Consider the following 23,573-nt stretch of genomic DNA (forward strand, 5'->3'; position numbering starts at 1 on the left):
ACCCTCCAGGGGCTGAAGCTAGGGGCGATGATCCCCTCCGCCAGGAGTCGCAGAACCTCAGCCCGGATGAACTGAATATTCTCTGTACTATAGCGCCTACTCTTAGTGGCAATCAGTTTACAGTCTGGGGTGAGTTTCGTGAATAATGATGGAGGGGCCACCTGTAAGGTGGTGAGACTACAGGACAGTGCCGGAGACTGGGTGTTTGGTGGCGGGAGATGGTCCGAGAGCTGGGGGCTGTGAATGGTCAGCGGGGATTGGGGGCCCCGAAAGCTATTGTCACCCTCCTGAACTGATTCTGAAAGTCGAGGCCCAGGAGGATCGGCGCACAGAGCTGGGGCTTGATCAACAATTCAGAATCATTGTTACACCTCCCCCCCCCACCACCGTTAGAAACACTACACAGTATCCCCTGATACAAGTTTGTTGGTCCTTTGCTGCCATTGATACTGATCCGGTCATCGGCCTGAGAGGAAGGGAACATCTGTGCACCACGTCAGGATGAACAACATTTTCGGTACTGCCGCTATCAAAGAGGCGGTTCGTCTTGCACCCATTCATCTTGATCTGCATCATGGAGTTTGAGATCGGATGAGGGCTGGCTTGATTCAGGGTTACCAATGTCAGGACAGGCATCTCCTTGTCACCGTCGTCACTGGGGAGGTCCACCCAAGATGGCGACCTCCACGCTGCCCTGGTCAGAGAAGAAGGGGGAAGTAGAGTCGTGGCAGTAGGCCACGGCGTATAGGTTGGGGGTGATAGCAGGTAAGATGGCGCCCATCTTACCGCACATGCTGTCAGTGCTAGAAGTTCCTTAGGCACACACGCCCTGCTGATCCAGGACAGGGGTCTGGACCTACAGACCTTCTGGTTATGGCCCTTCTTCTTGCAGCCCGAGCATGTGGCTCCTTTTGCAGGGTAGAAACGTCTAGAGTGCCTAGCCTACCTGCAGAAGTTGCATCTCGATGTTGCCGATGGCATCACCGCAGCAGTGGTCGGGTCAGTAACCCCCAACCCTGAGTCCCAGGGTGGTGGCCCTCATGGCGGAATGTACGTCGTAGGCACACTTCTGCTCACAATCGATTCCGTGTGGTGCTGCACCGAGTCTAGAATTCTGATCAGGCGGATTGCCCTTTTTAGCGGGAGTTGATCCTCCTCGAGGGGATGTTGTCAGATATAATCCGACCTCAATACCGACACGCAAGCGCCTCAGACCGGATCTTCCACGCACTGGTTTAACATTATCGTGATCGTGGGGTTCCCCAAACAGTCTTTTCCCAGTGTGACCAAGGATCGGATGAACTCTTCAGCGGACTCACCAGGCTGTTGTTTTCGGGATGCCAGCAGGTAACGGGAGTAGACTTCATTCACCTTTGGCTTGTACAGCATCCGCAGCTCAGCCATCGCCTCAACGTAGGTCGCGCTGCCTTGGATGGCCAGGAAAGCCCTCTGGCCAACTCATGCCTGTAAGACCTTCAGCTTCTTCTCATTGGAATCGACCACTTCAGCGGCGGCGTTGAGGAAATTATTTAAACAGTTCACCCACTGTTCAAAGAGTACAGATGCACCCAGGACTTGGGGGTCTACTTCTAGCCGATCGGGGCGCAGCAACTTCTCCATTACCGGAGACCTTCAAACTCTTGTGTAATAAATTGTTGGGCGCTACCAGTTGCCCCAATAATCACAGAGACAAAGACTGAGGGGAACGATAGGCTTTATTACACACGAGACTACTGGCCCGGGTCAAGGCTAGGGAAAATGAGGAGAGGAAGAGGGGACTTGTCCTTCATGGCCTGGGTCACAGGGGAGGAGACCAGGGAGGAGTCTAGGAGAGGATGTCATCAGGAGGGCGGGTCAGCCTGTACAAACAACCATATCACTACAGCTGTACAAACTCCTTACAGACAGTGCAGGATTTGAACCCAGCTCACTGGTGTTGTAACAGTGTTACACTAACTGCTATGTTGTTTTATTAATCTACTCTACAGAATCTGCAAAGCTTTAGCAGGCATGTACCATACCTTACCCTCTCTTACAACTGGAGTAAATCTTCCTGCTTTTATCAGAGTTGTTGGGTCTTTTTAATACCCCACGTGTGTTTGGTTTAAGAGGAGAAATTGGAATTTCTTGTTCTATATAGTGCAGAGAGAGAACAGATTTTCAATCATAGGGAGGGCCATTGTAATTATTAAATTGTTCATTGTCATGTGCACTGTGATACAGTCAAAAGCTTTGTCTCATGTGCTATCCAAGCAAATCAATTCATGAACAGCATGTAGAACAACAAGAAAATAATAAGGTGTTGCATTACAGCAAGTCAAAGAGTATAGGGTAGACTGTAACAAAGTACAGAGCATCGAGAAATGTACTGTAAAAGCAAGGCAGAAGCATCATCTTTCACCACTCAGCGATTCATTGGAGGGTCTGATGGCAGCAGGAAAGGAATTGTCCTTGAATCTTGAACTATATTTCAAAGGGGCAGGGGACACCTTTGAGAACCTGAAAAAGACTGCTGGAAATCTGAAATAAAGACAGATAATGAGAGAGAAAATAAGCCTTCAGGCCATATCTGTGGAAAGAGAAATTGTCAACGTGGGTTTGTGAGCCTTGGTCAGAGCAGGACGTCTTCAATTTCATTGGTGGTTGTTTGGGCCTGTGAGCCTGCTTCAGCTTTCTCTTCAGGCTCGATGTTTTATTCACTGGGTGGACTGCTTACAACGAGCCTGTAAAGGAAACATGAGCTCAGGTCAGAGGGTTCAATTGCTCTTTGGTTAGTGCATCACACATATTCCCTTTTGCCAAGCTTTACTTTGTACAAACATGTTTAAATTTAGAAACACATGAGTTGCTGGAATTTCCACACTAACAAACAAAAGAGGCCCCTAGGGCCCCTGGTGAAGAAGATAGTAAACACGAGGGATAAAAATATTTATGAGAAACTGATTTGCACAAAAAAAAATCAAGGCGTTCAAGGAGCAAAGGATGTAGTGCAACACTATAGGGTGTGGTGAGACATGGCAGGGAGTGGTAGGACATGGCAGGGTGTACTTGGACACTACAAGGGGTGGTGCCTCATAAATATTTTTATCCCTCGTTTTTGTGCAAAAACATTTGGTGTTTTTCATTTTGCATAATTATACAATGAGGCAATAGAACACTTTCTATTTCAGGTACACTCTTTCAGTATCAAATATTTTGCTGTGAAGTAAAGTGCCCTCTGCAGTCAGGCTCAATCATGCAATGATTTCCAAAATCAGATCCACCAAGTATTTTCCAGTTGAGTAGAAACAGCAGCAAAGCTTTCACTGCACGACTTAGAAAGGCCTTGAGCTTCAATATGCCATGGGTTCAATACAGTAAGAGTCAGTCTGTAGTATCCCACTGCACCCCTCTAGTGTCCCACCACCCCAAGATTGTTCCAGTACCCCCTAAGGTGTCCCACCATGCCTTGTAATGTCCCAACATACCCTGTAATGTCCCAACACCCCCTGCAGTGTCCCACAATAGCCTGAGGTGTCCCATCATGCCTTGTAATGTCCCACCATACCCTGCAGTGTCCCATCACCCCCTGCAGTGTCCCACCACACCCTAAAATGTCCCACCACACCCTAAAGTGTCCCACCACACCCTGCAATGTCCCGTCACACCCTGGTGTCCCACCATATGTTATAGTTTCCCACCATTCCCTATAGTGTCCTACCACACCCTGCAGTGTCCCTCCACTCTGTATATTGTCCCATCACCCCCTATAGTTTCCCACCACCCCTTGTAGTGTCCAAGTACACCCTGCCATGTCCTACCACTCCCTGCCATGTCTCACCACACCCTATAGTGTTCCACCATGCCCAACAGTGACCCATCACTACCTATAATGTCCCACCATGCCCTATATTGTCACACCACACCCTATAGTGTTCCACCATGCCCAACAGTGACCCATCACTACCTATAGTGTCTCACCATGCCCTATAGAGTCCCATCACAGCCTATAATGTCCCACCACACCCCATAGTGTTCCACCACACCCTATAGTGTCCCAATATGCCCAATAATGTCCCACCACACCTGATAGTGTCCCACCATGCCCTATGGTGTCCCACTATGCCCTTTAGTTTTTCACCATGACCTGCAGTGTCTTGTCACGCCATGGAAGCTTGGTACTGCATGGTATAGATCAAAATCTAAGCACCATCTACACTTAACATTGAATACCTTGTGTGAAACACAGAACTGGTTTGTCAACAATAGAGTTATCAAAATGCCATGATGTAAAAGAGTAACTTTACCAATACTTAGAGCAGACAATTCTGTCACTAATTTTCTTGTTGTTTATGGGACTGTGTTGCAAACAAATTGACACCCATATTTCCTGCAGTACCATGTTGACATTACAGTTGAAATTACCAAAAAGACTTCAGAGGAATGTACAGATACCAATTTTAATCAATGATAGGGAAACTGCAAAGCAGAACTAAGACTGAATGTTGACTTTCCACTTGGGAGCCAGCCATTGTTCAGCCTGCACGAACAGAGAGAAAATTATATAAACAAAGATATCAGATCACATGACATGCAGGAGGACACGGTGACACAATTAGTAGCCCCACTGCTCCAGTGACCTTAGTTCAATCCTGGCCTTGGGTTCTGTCTGCACCAAATCGCCCTGTTCTGCCTGTGAATGTTTGGGTTTCCCCATTGCTATGGTTTCAGACCATAAGGCATAGGAGCAGAAATCAGCTATTCAGCCCATTGAGTCTTTCCCGCAATTCAATGATCCATTTCCCCACTCAGCCACTCTGCCCGGCCTTTTCCCCATAATCTTTGATCCATTGGCTATCAATCTCTGCCTTAAATCTACCCGGACTCTATAACCGCCTGTGGCAAAGTTGATGAGTTGATGAGCTGATTAAGTTAGTGTCCAGGTAACTGAAAAAATCTAGGGGGAGTTAATGGGAATATAACATAAATAAAATAAGATCAGTACAAATAGTTTGCTGGTCAGCACAGCTCTGATGGATCTGTTTCTGTGCTCTGTGCTATGTATTAAAAAATAAGCAAAGCCGCACAAGTCAACTTTCAAGTGCTGTGTAGTAAGCTCATAGCCATAATCCATTTGTTCTTCTGCTTCTCATTAGTTGGAGAAATCCCTCAAATTTGAAGTGTCAGAGGGGGAGCAAGAGGCGACTGGGTCGAAAGCTGTGTCAGAACTCCGCCGCCATTTTGAGGATGAAGAGAGAGTCTTCAAAAGAAAGCTTCAACTTTATCAAGATGGGCAGCAGCGCCAGGCCCAAATTGTGCAAAAGCTTCAGGCCAAGGTAGGAACCACCTTTCAATGAAACTTCTGACCTACCTTAAGTTCAAAGGTGGATCCACAATTCAAAGAATGAAGCTTCGATTCAAGGGAGGGTAGAGTTTAACCAAAAAAGAAGTTGACAAACAGGTTAAATGAGGAAGGGTTGAAATGGGATGACTATCAACTTAGCTTGATAGCTTGGATCTGTCCCCACGTTTATTGCCCATTACCAACTGAACCATTGCTTAGAAATGAGGGAATGGGACAGAGGTCAGGTGGGTTGGCATTTCTGAAAATTAGTGAAGCACACGTTGCTGGGTTAATTTGAGTGAGAGCTGAGGGAGAACTAGATGGCAGGATTTCTGTGGCACTGAGACCGCATCAGTCCGAGCACAGTGCCTCAGGATGTCAGGAACAGATCCAAGGTGTTCCCTGGATCATATTTTATTTGTTGTCAGGAAGTGGCAGGATTATTTTGACACTTTGGTTAATGATAGTTTATATTTCAACAGCTTGCCAGCCCATTTCAGAAAGTATGAATAAATTGACTATGAATTGGAACCGTGTGAATGGTTTAACAAGCAAAGATCAGGCTGTCAGTGTCTTTGATGGAAGTCACTTTTTTTTTACAAGTTGTAAGTAGGATATCCTGAGAATTGCCAAGAAGCACTGAAAAGCCTTAATATTTGTGTCAAACATTTTGACAACCACAACCACATATCAGGCTTCTCTCTGGAAGGCCCATGTTGGAGGCACAGTAGAATATTTACATACATGGCCTCTGGTAAAGGGAGACATTTTTTTGTGGAAGTGATCTGTATGAAGGTGTGAAGCACCCACCCATCATTTCAAGGGGCTGATAGTGTCCAAATACCATCAAGTTGTCAGTTCTTTGAGAGTACAACTAATGGGAAGTATTTATTTGATGTGCCTGCTGCAAATTTTGTTCTTTAAAATCTTCCAGTGCCCCAATCCTTCAGTGATCCTCTGCTGACCGATGCTTTAATTTCTCCCATCATGAGTATGGGAGTTTCTTGTCATATACATAAATATAATGTGCAGGAGCACCAGCATCCACACAGGCACATAAATTAAATTAAATCTCCTCCAAATGTCACCTTCATTAACCCTAATTATTGATAAATATTTATAATTATTCATAAAAGGGAGTGGTACCCACCTGCTTCAAGCAGGCATCAATCAAGAAGTGTGCAGTAACCTGCCTTAATGACTATTGACCAGTAGCACTTACAATAACGGTGATGAAGTGTGTTGAAGCCTATCAGCTCCTGGTGACATGGATATGTTCCAGTTCACCTATCAAAGAAACAGTCTACGGCAGATACCATCTCACTGGCTCTATACAAAGCCCTGGAACACCTGGCAGCAAATATGCATGTATCAGTATGATCTTTAGCGACTACAGTTTGGCACTTAACACCAACATCCCCTCAAAACTGATCAGCAAACTCCAAGACCTAGGACTCAACATTCCACTGTATAATTGGATCGTAGATTTCCTCACCTCCAGACCATAGTCAGTGAGAATTGGTAAGAACACCTCCTTCACTATCAGTACCGGAACACCACAGGGCTGCATTCTTAGCCCCCTTCTCTACTCGTTTTACACCTACAACTGTGTAGCTTGGTATGGCAATAACACCATGTACAAGTTCACCGATGATACCACAGTAGTGGGCTGTATAAAGGAAGGGGATGAGTCAGCGTACAGGAGGGAAATTGAAAACTTGGGTGAATGGTGCAACAACAACAACCTTGCATTCAATGTCACCAAAACTAAGGAACTGATTGTTGACTTCAGGAAGAGAAAGCCAGAGATGTACAATCCAGTGATCATTGGGGGATCAGAAATGGAGAGGGTGAGCAAATTTAAGTTATTGGGAGTCACTATCTTGGAGGATTTTTCCTGTATCGAACACACTAATGGCATCGTGAAGAAAGCATGTCAGTGTCTTTACTTCTTCAGGAGTTTGTGGAGGTTTGGGATGACACAGAAACCCTAGCAAATTTCTACAGAGGTGTGGTGGAAAATGTGCTGACCGGCTGCATCAAGGTCTGGTATGAAAACAACAATACCACTGATTGTAAAACCCTGCAAAAGGTAGTGGACCCAATCCTGGAAATCACATGCAAAACCCTCCCCACCATGAAGAACATCTATAGAGAATGCTGCCATCGGAGAACAGCAGCAATCATCAATGATCCACACTACCAAGCACACACTCTGTTCTCGCTGCTGCCATCAGGAAAGAGGTGTAGGTGCCTCAAGTTTCGTACCACCAGGTTCAGGAACAGCTGCTCCCCCTCCACCATCAGACTCCTCAACAACAAACTCAATCAGGGGCTCATTTAAGGACTCTTAATTATGCACTTTATTGATTTTTTAAATTCTCTCTGTATTGCAGTCAATTTGTTTACATTCACTATCTGTTCACAGTTCTTTATTTGTTTACATGTGTACATTGTGTTCAGATTTTTTTGCACTACCATTTAGAGGTAATTCTGCCTCGCCACAGGAAAAAGAATCACAGGGTTGTATGTGATGTTATATATGTTCTCTGACCATAAATCTGAAATCACACTACTTGTCTTCATCTTGTTTGGTGCTTGCACTTTGAGTTTACCCAAATGTCATTATTTCTGCCTTGTAAAGTACCTGCTTACAAACTTTGCTCATTCACCGTGTGCCTTTTTGTAGAGTCTGTTTGGATTGAATTAAGAAATTGCAAGGGCAAGAGGAATATAATGGGGGTCATTTACAGGCCTCCGAAAAGTAGCTCAGATATCGGTAGTAGTATAAATCAGGAATTAAGAGTGGCATGTCAAAGTGGTAGCAATACGGTAGTTATGGGGGACTTCAACATGAAGGTGGACTGGGATAATCAGACGGGGGCAGGAACACAAGAGAGCGAATTTATAGAATGTCTACGAGATACTTTCTTGGAACAGCTAGTGGAGGAACCTACCAGGGGGAAGTCGATTCTGGACTGGCTGCTGTGCAGCGACGCAGACTTAATAAGTGACCTTGATGTAGGGGAGCCATTAGGGAATAGTGACCATGGTATGGTTACTTTTAAGCTGCAATTAGAAAGGGAAATGGAAAGGAAGTCGGAAGCATCTGTACTTCAGTTAAATAAAGGGAATTTTGCAGCTATGAGGGAGGAGCTATCCAAAATAAAATGGGAAGATACACTAGCTGGGAGGACAACTGGGGAAAAATGGCAGGTTTTTATGGACATTTTTCACAGGATTCAGGACAAATTTATTCCAAAGTGGAGGAAAGGCTCTAGGAGATGCAAATGGCATACTAAGGAAATCAAGTGCATTATCAAGTCCAAAGGGAGTAATTATAAGATAGCGAAGCGGAGTGGGAAATTAGAGGATTGGGAAACCTTCAAAGAACATCAGAGGGTAACTAAGAAAGCCATAAGAGACGGGAAAATGAAGTACGAGAGGAAATTAGCAGATAATATTGCGGAGGATAGCAAAAGCTTTTTTAAGTATGTGAAGAGGAAGAAATTGATTCGGTCTAAAATTGGCCCTTTGAAAATGGGCAAGGGTGAAATTATTACCGGAAACAAGGAGATGGCAGAGGAATTTAACAAATAATTTGCAACTGTCTTCACCAAGGAGGATATAGGTTATAGTCAGTTAGGGGGTAGTGGTCATGCGGTACCAAGAGACTTGGGGAACTTTACTGGGGAGGTAGGGGATCTAATGGATATCCGGATCCAGAAGCAGGAGGTTATGAGTAAATTGTTGGGACTGAGGGCTGATAAATCCCCAGGGCCTGATGGGCTGCATCCTAGGGTGCTTAAAGAGGAGGCTATGGAAATTGTGGGGGCACTGGTCGACATTTTCCAAAGTTCCATAGATTCCGGGGAGGTCCCTGAGGATTGGAGAGTGGCTGATGTGGTGCCGCTTTTTAAGAAAGGAGGGAGGGAGAAAACGGGAAATTATAGACCGGTTAGCCTGACATCAGTGGTGGGGAAGATATTGGAGTCCATCATAAAAGGAGAAATAGCAGAACACTTAGTCAGCAATAATAGTATAAGGGCTAGTCAGCATGGATTCCTTAAGGGTAAGTCATGCTTGACTAACCTTCTGGAATTTTTTGAGGATGTGACAAAGAGAGTGGACTCGGGAGAGCCAGTGGATGTGGTGTATTTAGACTTCCAGAAGGCCTTTGATAAGGTACCGCACGGGAGTCTAGTGGGCAAGATCAGGAAGCATGGTATTGGAGGTAAGGTGCTGACATGGATAGGAAATTGGTTAAGAGATAGGAAACAAAGGGTTGGAGTAAATGGGTCTTTTTCAGAATGGCAGGATGTGACGAGTGGAGTGCCTCAGGGATCGGTGTTGGGTCCTCAGTTGTTTGTAATTTATGTTAATGATTTAGATGAGGGGATTATAAATAACATGAGCAAATTTGCAGATGACACTAAACTGGGTGGCGGTGTGGGGTGTGAGGAGGATGTAAGGAAAATGCAGAGGGACTTGGACAGGCTGGAGGAGTGGGTGGCTAAATGGAAGATGAATTTCAATGTGAACAAATGTGAGGTTATTCATTTTGGGGGAAGTAATAGGAAAGCTGAGTATTATTTAAATGGAGACAAGCTAGGGAGTGGGGAAGTGCAAATGGATCTGGGTGTACTTGTTCACCGGTCACTGAAGGCTAGCAAAAAGGTTCAGAAAGCTGTGAAGAAGGCAAATGGAATGTTGGCTTTCATAAAGAGGGGATTGGAGTATAGGAACAGAGACGCCCTTCTGCAGTTATACAGGGCCCTGGTGAGACCCCACCTGGAGTATTGCGTCCAGTTCTGGTCTCCAAACTTGAGGAAGGACATACTAGCTATAGAGGATGTGCAGTGCAGATTTACAAGGTTAGTTCCAGGGATGGCAGGGTTATCATATGCAGCAAGGCTAGAAAAACTGGACTTGTATCCATTGGAGTTTAGAAGGATGAGGGGGGACATGATTGAGGTATACAAAATCATCAGGGGGATAGACAAGGTGAAGTCTGATTACTTGTTCCCAATGATGGGGGAGACAAGGACTAGAGGGCATAGTTTAAGAATACAGGGTAGGCCCTTTAGGACGGAGATGAGAAAGCATTTTTTTACCCAGAGAAGTGTGAATCTGTGGAATGCTCTGCCACAGAGGGTGGTAGAGGCGGATTCGCTGACTATGTTCAAAAGAGAGTTAGATAAGACTCTTGTGGGTAACGGAGTTAAGGGTTATGGGGATAAGGCTGGAAAGGGGTACTGATGGTAATGATCAGCCATGATCTAAAATGGCGGTGCTGGCCCGATGGGCCAAATGGCCTACTCCAGCTCCTATTGTCTATTGTCTATTGTCTATTGACTTTGGGACTTCATATTGATATCATCCTCTTTTACTTATAGTTGCCTTTCTCAAATTGAGGTGGCAGGCAAATTTGGATTTGAACAGGGCAGCTCTTTGGTGGAGGGACTCTGACCTAAAACTTTAACCTTTTTCTCCACAAACACTGTTTGACATGCTGAATTCTTACTTCCAGCAGTTTTTTTTTGCTCCAGATTCCATCATCTGCAGAGATTTATGCCTGTGTCTGTGGCTCAGATAGCGTAGAGGTTCGTGCAACGCTACAACAGCGCCAGTGACCTGTGTTCGAATCGGGTGCTGTCTGTAAGGAGAGTGTACGCGTAGGTTTCCTCCCATGTTCCAAAGACATATGGGTTTAGTTCGTTGATTTGCCACAAGGGTGTATTTGGGCTGGAAGGGCCTGTTACTGTGCTGTATCTCCGAATTATTTTTTAAAGACTCTTTCCTGAAAGAGAGATTTGCTTCTTTTACTGTTGAAGATTGGTGATAAGGTGGGTTCGTGGAGCAACAGATGAAGAGTCAAGTGGCGTGTTTGTGTGGCCATGTGATCTATAGTGCCTACAGATAAATGTCCAGGTTTAGTGGAGCTCTGTACAATCCCTGGGCTTGTAGTAGGAGGCCATTCAGCCAATAATGCCTGTACTAGTTCTTTGAATGACCTAACTCATTAGGCTCATTTCTTTTCCTGAACACGTAGCACATAAAATGTTCCAGTTTCAAATGCATATACAACCCTTCTAGCTAGCTACCAGGAGAGGATTGTGGTGGGACAGCTCAACGACTTGAGTTTAATTCTGACTACTGGAGCTGTCTGTGTGGAGTTTCCATGTTCTCCCTGAGGCCCAATTGTGCTTCCTCAAAGTTCTCAAGCTTCCTTCCACATCACAAATATATGAGCTGGTACATTAATCGGTCACAGTAAGTATGCTGGTGAGTGGTAGAATTTAGGGCAGTGGTTTTGAAACCGCCCCGAAACTCACATTCTACCTTAAGCAATCCTAATGCCATCAGTGCTCTGTGATTAGTAAGGGATTGCTTAAGGTGATCTGTGAGTGGACAGAAAAAGTTTGAAAACCACTCTTTTAATTGTCTTCATTATGTGCATGGTTTCTTGGGCCAATGACAATTTTTCTCCAGCAAAATATTTCAATAACAATTGTGTCTAGAGTAGTGATTCTCAACCTTCCCTTCCCTTCCCACTCACAGACCACTTTAATCACAGTACCAATGGCAAAGGGATTGCTTAAGGTGGAATATGAGTTTAGGGGGTCAGTTTGAAAACCACTGCTCCAGGGGGATGTAAGTATAGGAATTTATTGGCAAATGCACAAGTAGAAAGTATGAATGCACTAATATTCTTACACAGCCACACAGGAACAATAGAAACATTAACTACAATAGTATAATTTAAATACCCCAATATGCCATGAGATAATAAAAGAGATTTTAAAAATATTTTTAATTTAATACTTCACTGTGAACCATTTCAATAACAATATATACAAATTCATCATTAAAATATACACAGTGATTTTTCCACTTCCCCCCACCTTCTCCACCCACTATAACATAAAGCAAGAATAAAAGAAAGAAGAAAAATAAGTAAACAATAAAAGAATACAAAAGAGAAAGAAAAAAAATTGTGTCATCCTAAATTCCATATTTAAGTATTGTCGTACTTGTAGCTTATCACTTTGAGAGATGGAGGTCTGAAATCGGCGGTTTCAATGTATGGTTTCTGAATTTGTTCAAATAAAGTATATTTGTCTTTTAGATTGTAGGTCACACATGTCAAACACAGGTCCGCGGGCCAAATTTGGCCCATGATATAATTATATTTGGCCCGCAAGATCATATCAAATATGTATTAGAGCTGGGCCGCTGGCCACCGTGCCAGTATAGTGCAAGCACAGCTAATACTACAAATCCCAGAATGCTTTGCAAATGCGTTGGCGCCAGCCCATCAGCCCGCTAATTGCCCCCACCTCCTCTCTTTACTTTCATTAGCATCTGTGACCTGTCGCCCAACTCACATGTAATAAACCCCTTACGAAAAATGGCCAAACGAAAGACAGAAAACAGGACCTTTCAAGACAGGTGGGAGGCAGATTATATCTTCATCATTTTAAAAGACAAACCTGTTTGTCATTGAAGCAAGTTGTTATTTTTTTGACTTGTTGGCTTGTGAAAAAAAATATATTTAAAAGGAGCTTAAAGGCTATAGAGAAATATTATTTATTGGATAATTTATTTCTCATTTGTTAATGCTTCTTCTGGAAAGAGTTTAACCAAAACTATTATTAAACATTTATTTTAATGAGAAAAAGTTTAACATTACATATGTTGAGAGAAAACATGCAGATGTTGTTGAAAATTTTCAATAAATATTTCGTTTGGCCCACGACTTAGTCCAAGTTTTTAATTTTGGCCCTCTGTGAATTTGAGTTTGACACCCCTGTTGTAGGTAATTTTTCTAATGGAATCCACTTGTTCATTTCTATGTACCATTGTTGTATTTTTAAGGTTGCCTCCATTTTCCAAGTTATCATTATGCATTTTTTATGCTGCTGCGAGTGCGACCATAATAAATCTTTTTTGAATCCTGTCTAAAAGAGATTTTTAAAAAATATTTAGACATACAGTAGGGTAAAGGCCATTTCGGCTCACAAGTCTGTGCCGGCCAATTAACACCCAATTAACCTACTATACATTTTGAACAATGGGAGGAAACCGGGACCCCGAGGAAAATCCAGGTAGATATGGGGAGAAGATACAAACTACTTACAGACAGGTCAGGATTCGAACCCCGGACCTGATTGTTGCCGCTGTAATGGCATTGCCCTAACTGCTATGCCAAAATTTGTCACTCTCTACACCCACCATGCTGCCCTAATAAGATAATGAGAATAAAAGGTTAGATAAGTACTACTGTTGATGGGAATGTGTGGAGAATAAAGTGGGATTAGGGGAGGATTGGTGAACGTGGGTGCTAATAATTGGGAAGGGCAATAGGCCAAAGATCCTACTTTTATGCCATGTGATGCCATGCTTATGCCAAGCTGCTACACCAGGAAAATTCCTCAACACGTCTCCTTTCAATTGACCATTCTCACTGTCAATCTGTGCCATCTAGTTACCTATCCTCATCAGTGGGAATGGTTTCACCCCATTTACTAAAACTTCATAATCTCATGAAAGCTTCCCATCACCCTGTTCATCTAATCTCAGCTTTTGCACATTTGTCTGAATTCTTCCTTCCATAATTCTTCAAAACGCTTTCACCCAAACTCTCAAGGCAGTTAAAGAAATCTGACGGGAACCATCCAAAAATCAATAGTTCTGATTTGGATCCAGTTTGTGAATCATTCCATGTATTTGTTATTGTAATACGAGGTTGCTAAGTCTGAGTGCAAGAAGCTGGGTTTCAATTTTCTGGTTAGAAAAGACAAGAAGCTATTTTATTGTCCCCTTTACTCAGCAAATAATCTGTAATGGATTCAGTAAAAGAAATGTTTAAATATGTAATACAACTGAAAAAATAAAAAACAGTCCTTTGTTCACTAAATATTGATGATATTTAACTTTGCATCTTTCCAAAGTAACCAAGTTGATCCAGGTTTTATCATGCTTAATCCGATCGAATTCAGATGTAATCTTCATTAAAATATCAACTGATTCTATGGCACAACTCTGCACGAACTGCAGTTTGGTGCTGAACAATGAGGTCTTGCGTTGTAGCCATGAATGAGATCCAGGTTGATACTCAGTGGGAATAACCTCCTCACTGCTTAACGAAATAAATCTACATCAAAAGGGGAATTGTGGGAATGCATAACTCAATGTGGTTACGAGCTCCGAGTCCCAGGAGCTAAGTTTAGACAAAACCATTTACAAGGTACACATTAGGAAAATATGTAGAGAGACACTAAAAAGGACAAACTGTCATGGTAATATTGTTCACATGATACAATTCAGGGAAACATTGTAAAGGTTAATTTATGCTGTATCATGCAGGGAAACACGGTAAAGGAATCTGTGGCAGGATACCTTGAACATGCAGGTGAATATTCCATGACCCATTTACAAGTATGATGCAGGGAAACACGGTAAAGGAATCTGTGGCAGGATACCTTGAACATGCAGGTGAATATTCCGTGACGCATTTACAAGTATGGCGCAGGGAAACAGGATAAAGAAATCTGTGGCAGGATACCTTGAACATGCAGGTGAATATTCCATGCCCCATTAACAAATATGATGCAGGGAAACAGGGTAAAGGAATCTGTGGCAGGATACCTTGAACATGCAGGTGAATATTCCGTAACCCATTAACAAGTATGATGCAGGGAAACACGGTAAAGTAATCTGTGGCAGAATACCTTGAACATGCAGGTGAATATTCTGTGACCCATTAACAAGTATAAAGAAGGGTTTGGAGAACTCATTGCTGTATCTGACCCGACCTTGTTGGTTTTCGTGCAGTTGGATAACCATGTTGAGGAACTTGAGGGTGCATCCGAGGTGCTCTAGTATTTGCCAAAGCCCTTTCCTGCTCACGGTGTCAAAGGCTTTGGTGAGGTCAACAAAGGTGATGTAGAGTCCTTTGTTTTGTTCTCTGCACTTTTCTTGGAGCTGTCTGAGGGCAAAGACCATGTCAGTAGTTCCTCTGTTTGCGCAAAAGCCACACTGTGATTCTGGGAGGACATTTTCGACGACACTAGGTATTAGTCTATTAAGGAGAATCCTAGCGAAGATTTTGCCTGCAATGGACAGCAGCGTGATTCCCCTGTAGTTTGAGCAGTCTGATTTCTTGCCTTTGTTTTTGTACAGGGTGATTATGATGGCATCACGAAGGTCCTGAGGCAGCTTTCCTTTGTCCCAGCAGAGCATGAAAAACTCATGCAGTTTGGTATGCAGAGCTTTGCCACCAGCCTTCCAGACCTCTGGGAGGGATTCCATCCATACCTGCTGCTTTGCCACTTTTCAGTTGTTCAATTGCCTTATGTGTCTCTTCCTGGGTAAGGACCTCATCCAGCTCTACCCTCAAGGGTTGTTGAGGGAGCTGGAGCAGGGTGGATTCTTGGACTGAGCGGTTGGCACTGAAAAGGGATTGGAAATGTACTGACAATCGATTGAGGATGGAGATCTTGTCGCTGAGGAGGAATTCGCCATCTGAGCTGCGCAGAGGGCTTTGGACTTGGGGTGAGGGGCCGTACACAGCCTTTAGTGTCTCATAAAAACCCCTGAAGTCGTCAATGTCAGCGCTAAGCTGGGTTCGCTTGGCGAGGCTAGTCCACCACACATTTTGGATCTCCCAGAGTTTGCGCTGAAGGTGGCTGCATGCGAGACGGAAGACTCGTTTTTTCTCTGGCCAGGAAGGCTTTGCAAGGTGAGCCTGGTGGGCAGATTGCTTCTTTCCCAGCTCCATTGACAATGGCGTGAAGCAAGGCTGCGTCCTCGCACCAACCCTCTTTACTATCTTCTTCAGCATGATGCTGAAACAAGCCAATAAAGACCTCAACAATGAAGACGGTGTTTACATCCGGTACCGCACGGATGGCAGTCTCTTCAATCTGAGGCGCCTGCAAGCTCACACCAAGAGACAAGAGCAACTTGTCCGTGAACTACTCTTTGCAGACGATGCCGCTTTAGTTGCCCATTCAGAGCCAGCTCTCCAGCGCATGACGTCCTGTTTTGCGGAAACTGCCAAAATGTTTGGCCTGGAAGTCAGCCTGAAGAAAACTGAGGTCCTCCATCAGCCAGCTCCCCACCATGACCACCAGCCCCCCCCAACATCTCCATCGGGCACACTGAACTCAAAACAGTCAACCAGTTTACCTACCTCGGCTGCACCATTTCATTTGATGCAAGGATCGACAAAGAGATAGACAACAGACTTGCCAAGGCAAATAGCGCCTTTGGAAGACTACACAAAAGAGTCTGGAAAAACAACCACCTGAAGAAACACACAAAGATCAGCGTGTACAGAGCCATTGTCATACCCACGCTCCTGTTCGGCTCCAAATCATGGGTCCTCTACCGGCATCACCTACAGCTCCTAGAACGCTTCCATCAGCACTGTCTCCGCTTCATCCTCAACATTCATTGGAATTACTTCATCACCAACATCGAAGTACTCGAGCTGGCAGAGTCCGCAAGCATTGAATCCATGCTGCTGAAGACCCAACTGCGCTGGGTGGGTCATGTCTCCAGAATGGAGGACCATCGCCTTCCCAAGATCGTGTTATATGGCGAGCTCTCCACTGGCCACCGAGACAGAGGTGCACCAAAGAAGAGGTACAAAGACTGCTTAAAGGAATCTCTTGGTGCCTGCCACATTGACCACTGCCAGTGGGCTGATATCACCTCAAACCGTGCATCTTGGCGCCTCACAGTTCGGCAGGCAGCAACCTCCTTTGATGAAGACCGCAGAGCCCACCTCACTGACAAAAGACAAAGGAGGAAAAACCCAACACCCAACCCCAACCAACCAATTTTCCCTTGCAACCGCTGCAACCGTGCCTGCCTGTCCCGCATCGGACTTGTCAGTCACCAACGAGCCTGCACCAGACATGGACATACCCCTCCATAAATCTTCATCCGTGAAGACAAGCCAAAGAAGAAAAGAACAAATATGATGCAGGGAAACTCGATAAGAGAATCTGTTGTGGCAGGATACCTTGAACATACAGGTGAATATTCCGTGACCCATTTACAAGTATGATGCAGGGAAACATGGAAAAAGAATCTGTGGCAGGATACCTTGAACATGCATGTGAATATTCTGTGACCCATTTACAAGTATGATGCACGGAAACATGGTAAAGCAGTTTGTGGCAGGATACCTTGAACATGCAGGTGAATATTCCATGACCAATTTACAAATATGATGCAGGGAAACACGGTAAACGAGTCTGTGGCAGGGTACCTTGAACATGCAGGTGAATATTCTGTGACCCATTTACAAGTATGATGCAGGGAAACACGGTAAAGTAATCTGTGGCAGGATACATTGAACATGCATGTGAATATTCTGTGACCCATTTACAAGTATGATGCAGGGAAACATGGTAAAGGAATCTGTGGCAGGATACCTTGAACATACATGTGAATATTCCGTGACCCATTTACAAGTATGATGCAGGGAAACATGGAAAAAGAATCTGTGGCAGGATACCTTGAACATGCATGTGAATATTCTGTGACCCATTTACAAGTATGATGCACGGAAACACGGAAAAGCAGTTTGTGGCAGGATACCTTGAACATGCAGGTGAATATTCCATGACCAATTTACAAATATGATGCAGGGAAACACGGTAAAGGAGTCTGTGGCTGGGTACCTTGAACATGCAGGTGAATATTCTGTGACCCATTTACAAGTATGATGCAGGGAAACACGGTAAAGGAATCTGTGGGAGCTTACCTTGAACATGCAGGTGAATATTCCGTGACCCATTTACAAGCTAGATCATCGTGATAAATTTCACAAAGCTTTGCTGAGCTGCCATCGTCATTGTACCTGACCTTACAATAGCCCTTATTCTTAACTGTTTCTCTCTCTCAGCAGTGGATGCTAGATCTGCTGAATATTCTCAGCAATTTTCTCATTTTGTTTCAGGTTGATAAACACCACAATTAGTGTAGCAGTTGGACCAACACTATCGCACCACCATCGACCCTGTTTTTGAATCCACTACTGTCTGTAAGGAGCTTGTACGTTCTCTCCATGACTGTATGGGTTTCCCCTGGGTGCTCCGGTTTTCTCCCGCATTCCAAACTCCTTTGGGGTTAGCAGGTTAATTGGTCACGTGTATCTGGGCAATATGCACTGGAAAGGCCTTTTACTGTGTATCTCGAACTAAAGATAAGTAACAGATAAAACCATGGTGATGTAGCGGCCGTGTTGTGGGCCAAGCGGGCGCACAGCAAGGCAATGCAAACTGTCACTGGCACGGTTCTGTGGGCATGCTGAATCCTAATATGGACGTCTGCCTACTCACCTAATGGATACTGAGTACCGAGGAATGGCACGTTGAGCTATTGAGTCTCCTACCAGAAGTCGCAGGACACTTACAAGGCTAGATTTATCCTTCCGGTACCGTGGATTGGCTGCAATCTCATCGTGACTTCCCACCTTGTCCCATGGAACCTGGGACACACAGTATATAAAAGAAGCATGTAAACCCTGAATAAATCAGTCTTCAGTTGACTACTCTGGCGTGTGTTTGTATTTCTTTAGTAGCTCTAAGGGTGAACAACGCTTCAACCCCAAAATGTTGGTCACGTTTTACTTCCTATGGATGCTGCGTGACCTGCTGAGTTTCTCCAACATATTTGTTTACTGCATATATATTTCATAGTTGGGTACAACACTGAAACCCTACAGAACAGGGGCCATGGATGAGAGGACATTGATTTGGGTCAGGTTTGTGTAAGATAGGTTTTAAGGCACTGGGGTAATTTTGCAACTTCAGGCTGATAATAATGTGCTTCCTTACTAAGAGTGCAGAGTCATGAAGACACTGTTGATAAAACTGTCCTGCATACAATTGCCTACACCCTTAGCTGAGATTACACACAGAGCCTAGTCAATCAGTTTTCCACACCAAAGAAAATGGTCAATCAGTTTTCTACACTTCAAAGAGAATATGTCATGCCTTAAACGCCTCCACTATGGAGTGGAACTATCTTGGATGAGAATCTGCATCTACATATTGGTCCTATTTGTGAGGATTAGAACTTTCCCAAAGTTTCACTTCGTCGAGTGAGGAATATCTGTGCTGTTAGGGGGAACACTTTCCATTTCAGGTCACTGCTCTTCTCTCCCATATGCATCTGCTTATTTCAATTTTCTGCACAACAATTACTTATGCTGAACACAAGAGAAGTGGAGCCAGTGTAGGCCTCTCACGCCTTGTTGTTCAATGTGCTCATTACTAATCTGGCCCAGGCCTCTTCTATGCCAGGTCCCTTAAGCCCTCAATCCCACAATCTTACCAAAAGGTATTCATCTCAGCTTTAAAAACCTGCACCAATCTTAACTCCACAACCACCTGAGATGGAGACTTCCAGAGATTCTTTACCCTCTGAAGTCGTCCCCAGGTACCTCTGTTTTAAACGACTGTCCCCTTGTTTGAGAATTTCCAAAATAAGGAAGCATCTTTACAGCTACCTGGTCATACCCCCTCAGAATCTTGTATCTTTCTGTGAGATCACTTCTCAAAGAATACCTAATTCCTCTAACTGCTTGGGATAAAACAACCCTCTCATCCGAGATATTAGCCGAGTGAACCTCTTTTGGACTCCATCCCATCCCCCCCACCCCCCGCCAATACCTCTTCATTGAGGAAACTAAAACTTTGTTCCAAAATGAGCTAGAAGGAGGTTTCCTGTCAAAGGGTCAAGTGGAATGGAACAGTCTTCAATTTAGCTTACATTGGCCATTTACACGCAGCAGAGAGCAAAGCGATCAGTCAAAGCAGGACCTCAATCTACGTCCCAGAGGCAAACAGCATACACGATCACAGCAGGAGAATTTTCAGTGTGGATGTTGCGGAAGTATTTCAAAGTGTTAAATGTTCTGCAGAATTTGGCAAACATAAGCAATATTTGGACTCAAGCTGCTTTTGGGCCGATGACTTGAAATAAACTCAGTCTTGGTCCAAGCAAGATCCTGATCGAAACTCAGAATACTCTGACAGGGCAAAACCACTTCCCATTGCAGAGAATTCCTACTCCAAAAATAACAGCTAAAGTACACAAATTACTGATCCAAGCAAAGAATGTTCCGGATTATCCAGAGCATTGAATAGAAAAATTCCCCAGGCACATATGCTTGAGACACAGCAGCACATTTCCAAAACGAATCAGCCTCAAATCTTTTTTTTTAGTTTTCCTGTTGCTCGTTAAATGAATTATTAAAGGGCCTGAACACATGGGCTGACTGAATTCATATTTTATCTTCAATTGTTGAAGGTCCAATATTTTTTGGGAGTCAAATTATTCTATTTGTGAAAATGATGTAATCAATTATATTTTATATAATTTAATCTTCATATTCAACCATTTTACAAGATCTTTAAAAAAATCAGAACACCAGCATTTCTACAGCACATTTTATTTCCCCAGGATATCCCAAACCACTTTCCATCGAATGAAGTAAGCTTTATTGTGGAGGGACAGTTATAAGGAATAGGGCAGCCAAATTATGCACACGAAGGGGTGATAATGACCCCCTGATTAGGTTGAGCTTAAACTCGATCTGATTCAAAACAATCCCTTAGGGTTCTGCATGCTCAGTGTTTGTTTCAGATGGGGTAAAGCACTAGGGTTGAGAGCTGTGGTGTGATGTGGGCTCCCCTATGTTTGTGCAGCTGAGCATCACTGTAACTGAATGAGACATTGATCATTGAAGAACACAGTTGTTTATTGTAGCATTTGAACCCCAGACTTCCTGGAAACATGTTCCAAACAACGTTACTATAAATTACCACCTGAATCAAACTCTTAAGGTAGTAGCAACTTGCCATATTTAAGGGGAAACTTACTCTTTTCAATCAGAGAACATGTGCCCCCCCCCCCACTTTTGTTCCCTAAGCAATGGTGTATTTAACGTATAGCATGTGCCCAGGGCACCATTTGAAGATGGGCGCCACAGAGCAGTTTCTGGGAGGCAGGGGTGGCCACCCCACCATCGAACCATAGACGCTATTTATGTCCCTAAGTTCATGAGAAGCCAACAACCCTGTGTATGCAGGTGAACATGTTATACACAAGTAATTTGAAAGGAGCCAAATCATATACTTGTGAATCTTGTGACATTTCAAGTTAACTAGACATACAATAATGACTGAGGCTTTCCTATTCCTCCGTGACCTTCCAGGCATCTCTTGGAATTGATCTAATTCCTGTACCTTGACATTGTTGCCATAAGGTTTGACGATACGGTTTGCGAAGCGGTTAGCACGACGCCTTTACAGCACCAGTGATCGGGATTGGACGTGGGTTCGAATACCGCGCTGTCTGTAAGGAGTTGGTACATTCTCCCGTGTCTGTGTGGGTTTTCCCTGGGGGCTCCAGTTTCCACCCTCTGTTCAAAAACATAACGGGGGATAGGCTAATTGGGCAGGACGGACTCGTGGGCCAAAATAGCCTGTTACCGTGCTGTACGTCTAAATTTCTTTTCAAAAATTTAAAAGCACTGACAATTCTTCCTGAAACTTGTCTCACTACTGTTACAAGGTCATGTCATGCAGCTTTCCCATGGCATCACCAGCTTCTTCAAGAATTAAATTCAGATTTCAGATTTATTGTCAGAGTACATACATGATATCACATTCAGCCCCGAGATTCTTTCTCCAGTGTGTGAGGCAGAATGCAAAAACATCTGTATACCATGTCAACATGTAAAAAACTGTAAACAGATAACAAACTGACTGTGCAATACAGACAGAATTTTTTTTAAAATCAATAAAGTGCACAAGTAAGAGTCCTTAAATGAATCTGATTGAATTTGTCATTGAAGAGACTGAAAGTGGAAAGGTAGCAGCTGTTTCTGAACCTGGAGGTGTGAGTCTTGTGGCTCCTATTAAGGGGGAACTTACTCTTTGCTAATTTGTTTTGAGGGGTAAATGGTGTTAAATGTCGAACTGTAGTCAATAAAGAGCATCCTGATGAATACATCCTTGCTGTCTATGTGTTTCAAGGCTTTGTGTAGAGCCAGTAAGATGGTATCCACCATAGACGTATTGCTATTTTAGGTAAATTGGAATGGATCTGTGTCGTTAGTCAGGCAGGAGCTGATCTGCTCATCACCAGCCTTTCCAAACACTTCCTCACAGATGATGTAAGTGCGACTGGTCGATAGTCATTAAGGCAGGTTACCACACTCTTCTTGGGCGCCAGTATGATTGACGCCTGTTTGAAACAGGTGGGTACCACGCCCTGCTGAAGTAAGATGCTGAAGTTGTTCAGCACAGATTTTTAATATTTGGCCAAGCTCTCCATCCAGACCGGATACTTTCCTCGGATTCACTCCCCTGAAGGCACCACGCACGTCATTCTGTGATACACACAGGATAGGACCATCAGGGCACATGGGGGAGTGGAAGAGTGGTTCTTCCCTGTTACTGTAGTCAAATTGGATGTAGAAGGCACTGAGTTCCTTTGGGAGTGGGGCTTTGCACCGGTTGTCATCTAACTATTGAACAAATCTCTCATTTGTAAAATGATCCTGTCCTTTCACTTTTCTTAGCCAAACATTTACTCTGCAGCACAATATTCAAGTTCATGTTTACTATCTTCTGACTGTCTATATACGGACAAAGCAGTGTTTCTCCGGACCACTGTGCACACACAGACGCACAATGCACAGCACATAATGATCATAGATATACATAAAGAGATCCTTTAAAATAAATAGGTATAAATATTTTGGGATGATTTACTTGGTTACAGGATACTGTTTCCACAGCCTGCGGGGAGAAGCTATTTCCCAGCCTGGCAGTCCTGCATTCTACATTATATTGCACTCAAGCATGGGTTGATTTGAGTGAATAACCTACGGTACAAAGTTTTTCGCTGTATCTTGATCTGAATTATGTACCTTGATCTGGATTCGGTACCTGACAAGAAGGACTTCCATTTAATTGGCAGTGAGCCCTCACTGAGGCTCTGATCTTTTAGCCCTCTCCTCCTGCAGCTTTCTGCACTTGGGTTGAATACCCACAGTCGTAGTTCACGAGTTTCCATATTGAGCAGCATGCGTAAGTCCACTTATATGCAGCAGGACCAAAAGTCATTTTGCCCTATCCATTTGGGCTGCAGAGTTTTGTCATGACTACATTTTATGTCCAGTGTCAGTCCAACTGAGATTTTGGTGACATATCACCAG

General features: G+C 43.9%; 1 protein-coding gene and 1 long non-coding RNA gene across 2 annotated transcripts in view; one reads left to right on the plus strand and one right to left on the minus strand.

The window, feature by feature from the left end:
* The window catches only part of LOC138742224 (rootletin-like), a 375,547-nt gene that overhangs the window by 114,366 nt on the left and 237,608 nt on the right, over positions 1 to 23,573 (plus strand). Inside the window, exon 4 of the mRNA XM_069896335.1 lies at positions 5,136 to 5,315. Within this exon, the coding sequence (XP_069752436.1) occupies positions 5,136 to 5,315 (180 nt within the window). The remainder of the gene's footprint in view (positions 1 to 5,135; positions 5,316 to 23,573) is intronic.
* Positions 1,720 to 20,194, minus strand: LOC138742225 (uncharacterized). Its single transcript, XR_011344003.1, has 3 exons — positions 20,117 to 20,194; positions 18,756 to 18,830; positions 1,720 to 2,723 (listed from the first exon to the last, which is right to left on the minus strand). It is a non-coding gene; the product is annotated as an uncharacterized lncRNA (long non-coding RNA).

Source organism: Narcine bancroftii, chromosome 9 (assembly GCF_036971445.1).
Source record: "Narcine bancroftii isolate sNarBan1 chromosome 9, sNarBan1.hap1, whole genome shotgun sequence".
In the NCBI taxonomy this organism is placed as follows: domain Eukaryota; kingdom Metazoa; phylum Chordata; class Chondrichthyes; order Torpediniformes; family Narcinidae; genus Narcine; species Narcine bancroftii.